Source organism: Melanotaenia boesemani, chromosome 6, assembly GCF_017639745.1.
Source record: "Melanotaenia boesemani isolate fMelBoe1 chromosome 6, fMelBoe1.pri, whole genome shotgun sequence".
NCBI classification, from domain to species: domain Eukaryota; kingdom Metazoa; phylum Chordata; class Actinopteri; order Atheriniformes; family Melanotaeniidae; genus Melanotaenia; species Melanotaenia boesemani.
In genome coordinates, this window is record NC_055687.1 from 19,620,691 (window position 1) to 19,629,237 (window position 8,547).

General features: G+C 37.4%; 1 protein-coding gene across 1 annotated transcript; it reads left to right on the top strand.

The window, feature by feature from the left end:
• The first annotated feature begins 1,710 nt into the window (after window positions 1-1,710).
• ino80c (INO80 complex subunit C) lies at window positions 1,711-6,403 on the top strand. Its single transcript, XM_041989260.1, has 5 exons — window positions 1,711-2,014; window positions 4,829-4,942; window positions 5,038-5,149; window positions 5,445-5,512; window positions 5,601-6,403. The coding sequence occupies exons 1-5, from the start codon at window positions 1,823-1,825 to the stop codon at window positions 5,730-5,732; spliced, it is 618 nt and encodes a 205-aa protein (XP_041845194.1). The 5' UTR covers window positions 1,711-1,822; the 3' UTR covers window positions 5,733-6,403.
• Window positions 6,404-8,547: the final 2,144 nt, after the last annotated feature.

The window sequence follows — 8,547 nt, forward strand, 5'->3', positions numbered from 1 at the left end:
CCAGATTTATAATGATTTTTTATAAATAAATGCATATGTTACGACCCCGTCTAGGGGAAAGAAGGGCGCAACAAACGGGTGGATTAAAGATTTATTGTTGTGAAAGGAAACGAAAATGCAACAGGTGGCACCCTCAAACCAGTGTTGGGATTAGCGGAAATGCTGAAAGAAATAAAACCCCAAACAATTAGAACAACAGGAAGCCCTCCAAGCAAAACAAAAGGAACAACGAGGACTTAAACCAGCGTCTTATTTACAGTTCACAGTTTCTTTAAATAAAATGCAGCAGTTCCAATAAACTAAAAATGGGTAATCTGAACCCGATATAATTGATCCTATCCTAGCCCAACACATGCTAACCTTAACTAATAACACAAAATACCCAACAATTAGAACAAAGGGGAACTTAAAGAGCAGCCACAAGGGCTGAGCACAATTTAATTACAACCACACGGAGCCCACAGTAAGAATTAACCCTGCCGAAATCACACACTAATCTACACAACAATTTTCCACCACTATACCACAGAGGGCATACACACGCAGACACTAAACCATCATTAGGCCACCGAGCTGAGAGGAGGAAAAACCGTCCGAGGAAATCTACTTCTCCCCTTGAAATGATCCCAACTGCTGTCCTTTATGTCCGGGTGGCGTGCAGGGTGCGGCGTGATTGGTCGGGGCTTGACCAATCCGAGTGGAGGAGACGGAGGTGTGTCGGGTTCAGCCACTCAGACACTTGGATCCTGAGCTGGGGTTTGCATACCAGAGGAGCCACAGGTGGCAGCAATAAGTGGCGTCCGTAACAGCATATAAAAAGTTTAAATTAATTTCACAAGGTATAAAACTTAAGTGGTTAAAATCCATTCTGAACAACAGAAGTCGTTCTGGTTTATCATAACCTATTTAATATTTCAAAATATGGGAAGAATAGATGTTTTTTAAGATTATGCCTGATTATAACCAAAGATTATACATGAACTGAGAATGTTCCACATACAATATATTACATTTTCTGCTAAAAAAAAAGTTTTACAAATAAATTTAGATTTTAGCTAATTAATAAAATAAAAAAAATATTTATATATTACATCTTTGGTCCCCCAAAGTTAGAGTTACAGTTTAAAGCTCTTAATGAGGTTTATTTAAATAATGAATATATCAAACTGGAATTTAAAGGATATGTTAATGACTGTATTTTTTGATGGGGATTCTGAAGATCTGGATAATTTATTTTTTATTTGTAATTTTGTCAAGATGAAGGACATGTGAAGCTGGTTACATTCCAGGGAGATTGTCTGGCCGTTTTTGACAGTAACTGCTGTTAAATTTGGTGCTTTATTTTTTTTTGCAACAAAGAAATTTAATTTAGGTCGTTGAAGTTAATGGGGAATAAGTCAGCATGTTCTCACACCTGGAAAATCTTGTTTAAGCTAAATGCTTTCCATATCCTCTATGTATATTTTTGAATGCCTACCTATGATTTTTTTTTTTTTGTATTTTTTTTTCTTTTATGTTTGTTTAAGACAGGACAGAAGCTACTTGTGTGCTACATATCTTTACAATGTTGTAAACTGTAAATGTTGTACTTTTTATTTCAACAGACAACTGTAAAGAATATGTACCTTTGTTATCATCTGTACATATGTTCATTAAAATTAATTAAAAAAATTTACGGTGTATTTTACCGGAAGTGAATCTACTCTACATCCGGGTCAGAAGCTGTTTAGAATCAGGATGGCAGTAAGCTAATGACAAATTCTTATCACAAAGCTGAATTTACAAAATTATAAAAGATTTTTTTCTAGTCGTATCAATTCCAATGGCATCTCAGATCCCTATAACCGTAAGGACGCAGCCGCCAGCCGCCAGCGTTGCTGCTCTCCGGGGGAAGAAACGTCCCATTAGTCCGGCGGTTTCTGGTGTTCAGCAGACCTCCGGGATCAGTAACATGATTATCAGCAGCAAAAAGAAGAAAGGACCGTTGACAGCAACATCAACAACACAAACACAGGTAATCCCAAACTGCCTTAAACACACCAAAATGTTGCTGTAAAAATAGTAGTGATTATTTGTCTGACCTTAACTAAACCGCTGTGTTGTTTAAGCTGAACTATGAAGCAGTGTATGTGAGCTACAATAATTAGGTAGGTGTTACAAGAAATGTCTTGATAGTTTGAAGAAAGTATCTAGTTACATTTATTAATTACTTAATTCAGAAAGTAACTCAGTTACTGTTTTGATCGCTTACACCAAAAAGTAATGTGTTATTGTGAAAAGTAACTTTAGTTTTGTAAAAGAACTTTCCTAAAATTTCTCTCATTAATACCCTTATAACTTAATTACAGTTTTGTACGAAATCTAATACAAACTTAACCACAAAGTATTTTTTATAACACTAATTTATGTAAGTGAGGATAGAAGATTGTTTTAAAGAAATAAATAGACATAAAATGGGAAATAACAGCTCAACTGGTTGAGCAGCCGCCCCATTTACAGAGACCACAGTTCTTCGCAGCTGGCCCAGGCTTACCTTCTTCTCATAGTTTATCTTACTACCATTTCTTCACTGGTTAAATACACACTAGCATATTAACATGTCATCTATCAGAACAGGTCACCAGCTGTGAAGCATAGGAGGTGGTTTGAAGCTGCCTCCTTTATCCCAAGCCTTGAATTATGCCAATCAACCTCTTTCTGCTGCTGCACCCATTACCGGGTCCAGCAGATGTATGTCCAAGTTCATGTGTGCAAAAAGTTATATTAGTGATGTAGGAGTATTTTTTTTCCAATGTTCCTCAAATAGAAACTCTTATCGCCACTAAATAAACAACTACCATTCACGGCTCTCTTGTTGATTTCTCATAGGTCTTGGGAGTGTAAATATAGTATGTTGACATTCTACATCTCTCGTGCTTTCGAACGATAACCTACACTTGAGTGAGACTTCATTCGTCAGGTATGTGTTAGCGCTGTCAAATAACTAAAATTTGTAATCAGATTAATCACAGCTTACAGATTAGTTAATCATGATTAATCACCCTTTGAGACTATGCCTGAAATATGCCCGTTTTTACTCTTTTGTATCAACAGAAAGCGCAAACTAGTGCTCATTTAATGTAATGTTAACTGACCTTTTTTCACTTTTTTACATTTGATGATCACTTTAGTTGTAATAATCAGTTCAATATTTAATAAAATGTCATTTGTGACAACCTTTTCCTGGTCAGCACCCCTGCCTGGCCCCCAATCAGAACTTTTGTAGACCAGCCCCTGCATAGCTGAAGAATAAACCCTTCCCACCATCTGTCAGCTACTGTGTTAGAGAAGGTCCTGCTCTGATTTATATCTTGTGTTCATAATTTCTCTCACCACATAAATGAACAGCCCTGTGTCTCCAACATCTGCACAGCACCAATAATTTAGAGAAGACATCCCCTTGCTTCTTTATGTTGTTCTGAACCTGATCCATAGATGTGTGCATGGCTGTCTAATAACTAGTATTTTACAGCTGTTTCACTAACAAACTTCATTAATACTGAATAGTTATATGAAATAATGGCAAACATTATTTAATTCAAATAGGCTGCTGTTATCAACATTTTTCATTCTTCAGCTTCAGTGACATGGGTCTGATTGACATGAGACTGATAAATGGTGCCTACTTTTGCTAGTGTGTCCAAAAACAATACTTTTAGGTAAATAGAAACGGGTTAGTGTGAACCATGAACCACTAGATTCCACCTTCTCAGCTCAGCGATCAACAAGCGCAACAAGAGAGATGGTACTTGGGCCAGAAAAGCCAATCAGCTGATCACTGACAGCGGTCATTCACAGTGCTGCGCAGACACAAAAGGGCTGTCAGAAAGCGTCTGAGTAGCAAAAACGTGTGCAGCAAAACCGCATGTTTTTATTTAGAAGTGCGGGTTTTGAAGACTGAAAGTGATCAGCATGTCCGCGAGACCCCAAAAAACACAGAGAAACACAGAGATGTAGTTATAGCCAGTTCTGAAGCTAGCAGCGATGCTAATGCTAAATATGACTCTGATTTTATACTTATTGATTATACACAGCACAGTGGTAGAAACTAATGATATAGTGGCTAAATGCCAGGGCAAAATCGTGAATTGTTTGTGCAGTATTTTGTAGTCAGATCCCCTTCCAAGGAGTAAAACAAAAAACAAAACAAACAACAACAACAAAACAAAAACAAAACAAACAAAAAAAAAAACTATGTGGCACGCTTTGGCACAGTTTGGATATCCAAGTGGCCAAATCGAGTCTGCCTGGTACTGTCCACACTAAAATCTTAATAAAATCTAAGAGCTTGGTGCTATTCTCATGTAACTTGGTACAGTTGTAGTCAAGGCATTGCTGAAGGCATACAGTGGCATGTTATGCATAGAATAATTTCTATTATAATGTTTTCCACTGTGTAAACTAACAAAAAACAAACAAACAAACAAAACAAAACAAAAAACCCAATTAGACAAGGATAAAAATGTCATTTTTTTTCCTTTGGTTTACCACAATTTGCTCAGGCATATGAACATTCACAATGTTTCTGAAACTGGAATTATCTGTTGTGAGGTCTTAGCTATCAATTGAGACCAAGATTAGGCAGACTGATCTGATAATTGTAGAGTTATTGTTGATTTAATTTGGGTAGGTCTGTTCACACTAACCTCCAAAAACCCTTGAGTTAACAGGTCATGGTTATCCACTTCACCTGAATATGGTTTTAATACTGTGACATCTCAATATGACTTTTATGTCTCTCATATGCAATACTGCTATCAAAACTGAGAAATTGATAATGTTCTTTTAGGTAACAGCAGTGGAGATGGTGGCTGAGGTGAAGGCAGTGGGATCCATAGACAGCGGGTCAACCAGTACAGAGTCCACTGCAAAGCCTCCCCCTTTCAAAGACTACACATTTATGGTGAGGGCCTGTGTCAACTTGGGTTTACATTTATCTGCTGCTGTTGCCTCTCACTCTGTTCCCTGCTGTATTTTGTTTATCCTTCACATTGGCAGCACTCTGGCATTGGTGGAGCAGCAGCAGGCAAAAAGAACAGGACCTGGAAGAATCTGAAACAGATTCTGGCTTTGGAGCGGACGTTACCCTGGAAGCTCAATGATCCTAACTGTGAGTTTGTGTCTGTTCTTTTTATTTTCTGCTTTTTCATAACTCTAAAGCATGCACCTATTTCATTGAATCAAGTGTGACAGTGATGCATTATATCAAATTAGATATGGAATTCTTTTTAAAATAAAAAGTAGGTTAAAATGGTGTTATTTTTCCAACAGAAATGCCTCACCTTAATTATTATTCTGTTTATTTCATCATACTGCATGTCAGCTGTGCAATATTGCATATGATTTAAGACTAATATTACATTTCATGCCTGTAATTATTTTTCTAACCTTTTCTTTGTTTACAGACTACAACATTGATGCTCCTCCCTCACTGCAGCCAGCCAAGAAATACTCAGACATCTCTGGACTCCCTGTGAGTAATCAGTTGCAGAAAGACAGCATCACTTTTAACCAGGTCTTGTATAAAACACACTAAATAACGGATTTCACCCTTTGCTCAGGCAAACTACACAGATCCTCAGACAAAGCTGCGCTTCACATCCTCCGAGGAGTTTTCCTACATCCGTCTCCTCCCCACTGATGTTGTTACAGGCTACCTGACTCTTCGGAAAGCAACGTGCATAGTACCGTGATGGCAGAAATCTGGAGAAGGATTTGAACTTGCTGGAAGAAGCTGCTGGGTCGTTGGTGAGAGAGTGTAGACACCTCATAGAAAGCCAACTCAGCTTTGAAGAGCAGTGAAAGAACAACAGCTGGAGCTCCAAAGCTCACTGTTGTTATAAAGGAGGAAATCTGAGATAATTGTTGCTGAATTACAGAAATTTAAAAGAAGAAAGAAGGGAAAACATATTTTTCTTGCTTGAATGTTTCGGTTGGGCTGTAAGTGAGACGCGTTTCGATCAAACAGTTTTGCCATTCACTGGATGGTATGATGTCACTCCAGCAAACAGTCCAGTAAATGCTTCTCATCTTTCAGGATTTCACATAATGAGCTTTTGCTTTAACTTATTCATTGAAATGCTTGATGTTATTTTCCCACCAAGTACTTGTAATTCCTTTAGCAGGTTTAAGAACCTGGCATAGTATTACCCCAGCTGAATCCTTGGGGTATAGTTATTTGTCAAGTACTGCATGGTTACACTGGCCAAGAAGCTGTAAAGTATCTTGTTTCAAATATCTTTAACAAACGTATGAATTGAGTCTGATTGTGGAGGAAAATTTTCTTTTCTTTTAGCAGTTTGTTAGGATGTATTCTTTATTAACAGTTTATTTTTAAAAGGTATAAATAAAAATGATCTCTTTTTTTAAATGTGTGGATCTGCATGTTTGTTGGAAATGGAGGCAAGAAAAAAATTTAATGTCATTTTTGCTTATGACTCTAATCACCTTTGTTTGACTTATAGCAGTTACAAAAACACTTTACAATAAATGCTAAAGCCAAAACTGGATCTATACTTATATGTAAATCTTTGAGTCTGCTTGTGAAGCAGGTTGGATATGTTTTAGCCTAGTCTTTTTTTATTTAGGCAGGTATAATTTGATGTGTGGATTAAATGTAACATTTGCTCCACATGTTTTAATCACACCATTTCATCTAATGTATAAATTGCCTTCCAACAGCGAGGATGTCTCATTACTCACACATGAGGGCAGGGAGTCAAAATCATTTTCACAGTGCATTTCATGCTTAATAAATGAGGTTCAATGTGCAGAATTTCTAATGTAAGTTATTCCTGTTGCGCAAATGCAAATACTCAGAATATAAATACGCCAGGACATTCACAGCAGAAATGGGGGGAAAAAATTCCAAAAAGGCTAAAGTAAAAAATTTTTACTGCCCAGGTTAAGAAGCCATTGGATAAAGATCCTTTTTTTGCACATAGTACGAAACTTTGTGTATTTAATGCCCCGTCGCTAACTCAGCCTAACTATAATACAACCCATAAGCTAACTGTTACCAATACAAGATAATAAGAAAAACTTTGTTATACCACGACCATTACTATGTTACTTTGGTGTATGAAGGCTTGTTTTTTTTTAATATGCATACATTGTTCTTACCATTTAAAGCATATTTTGTTGCCTTTGTAGAAATGAAATTGATTTGATATTGGAAGGTAAGCCTGGTGGTAGTTTTTACTGATGTTATTACCAATAATAAGAAAGCCGATCTTGCTAAAAAATGTTGGCCATGTAGGCAAAACCTCATAAATGTTCTCATAAAACTCTGCTGTTATCCAAACACAGTTAAAAGACACAAATGAACCAGACTGTTGTACAAACTGTCATTATCTCAGCAAATGACCGGCCCTTTTTGTCCAGTGTTACTTCGTCTAGCTCTGAACTCTAGTGGAGCTGATGAGGGCAGTATAGTATATCTGTTAAAGTCAGACCAGCATTTCCATTCCTGCTGTGGCATCAAAACTTCAACAGAGTGATTAATGAACAGCGTCAGGACTTTCTACTACCAAAGCACACAACCCAGTGTGTGTGTGTAGTAGCAGGTGTGTGCACTTTTTGGGTCTGTTGTCAGGTTAGGATTAATTAAAATGATAGTTTCCAGCAGTGGATTCTAAAATTATTTATACTTGTATACATTTATGGGCTATCTTCATATGTTTCTCTGCAGGTACACTTTCCTTTGCAGTCACACTTGTCACCACCCGGGTGCGCCAAAGCTCTGCTCATCCAGCACTGCTGAACGTGATGTCTGGATGAGTCTCACAGTGAACCAGTGAAGTCACAGCTGAGGATCTATTAACTTGAATTGCTGTTGGGAAACTCATTTTTCAGTCACACTTCTGACTCCTCCACTACACATGAGTGGTGGTTGGTGAATACTACAAGCTTGTGAGAGGCATTCATTAATCAATGCCAAATAACATCAGAATTAAATATCATAGATACTACTGTTGTATTGGACCAAAAAAACTAAATTACTCATAAAAGCAGAGGTTTATATGTACAGCAATGCATAAAGAATCCAAAATAAACTCACAAGGTTTAAAATAAGCTGATGACAATCAGCTTGTGGTGTGAGCAATTCAGGGCCACAATCCAATCATGTAATAACCCTCATGAAATTGATTGTGATGTGCATAAAAGGCTCATTGGTCTGATGGGGGATATGCAACCTGCTGCGTTTCACAGGCGTCGTCATGTAGTTCACACAGCCTAAACAGTTGTGTGATTTTTTTAAGGACTCTTTATGATTGAATAATTGAACCGACTGACTATATAAACTCCCCACAGTAGCAAAAATGCATAATTTTGTAGTTATACTGTTCTCCAGAGGCACAGGTGCTGTCACATCTGTATCGAAACTGTCAGGACTGCGTGGACTTGTGGATTAGCTTCATTCCTCAGATGGAGGAAAACCTGTTGGCACCGGTCATGTTGAATTACTCATCACACATCTCACTTCTTAAAGGATATGAGAAAAATTCA

Coding starts and splice junctions, on each gene's coding strand:
- ino80c (XM_041989260.1), top strand. CDS start 1,823: ATGGCATCTCAGATCCCTATAACCGTAAGGACGCAGCCGCCAGCCGCC. Junction 2,015..4,828: donor CATCAACAACACAAACACAG/GTAATCCCAAAC, acceptor ATGTTCTTTTAG/GTAACAGCAGTGGAGATGGT. Junction 5,513..5,600: donor CAGACATCTCTGGACTCCCT/GTGAGTAATCAG, acceptor CCCTTTGCTCAG/GCAAACTACACAGATCCTCA.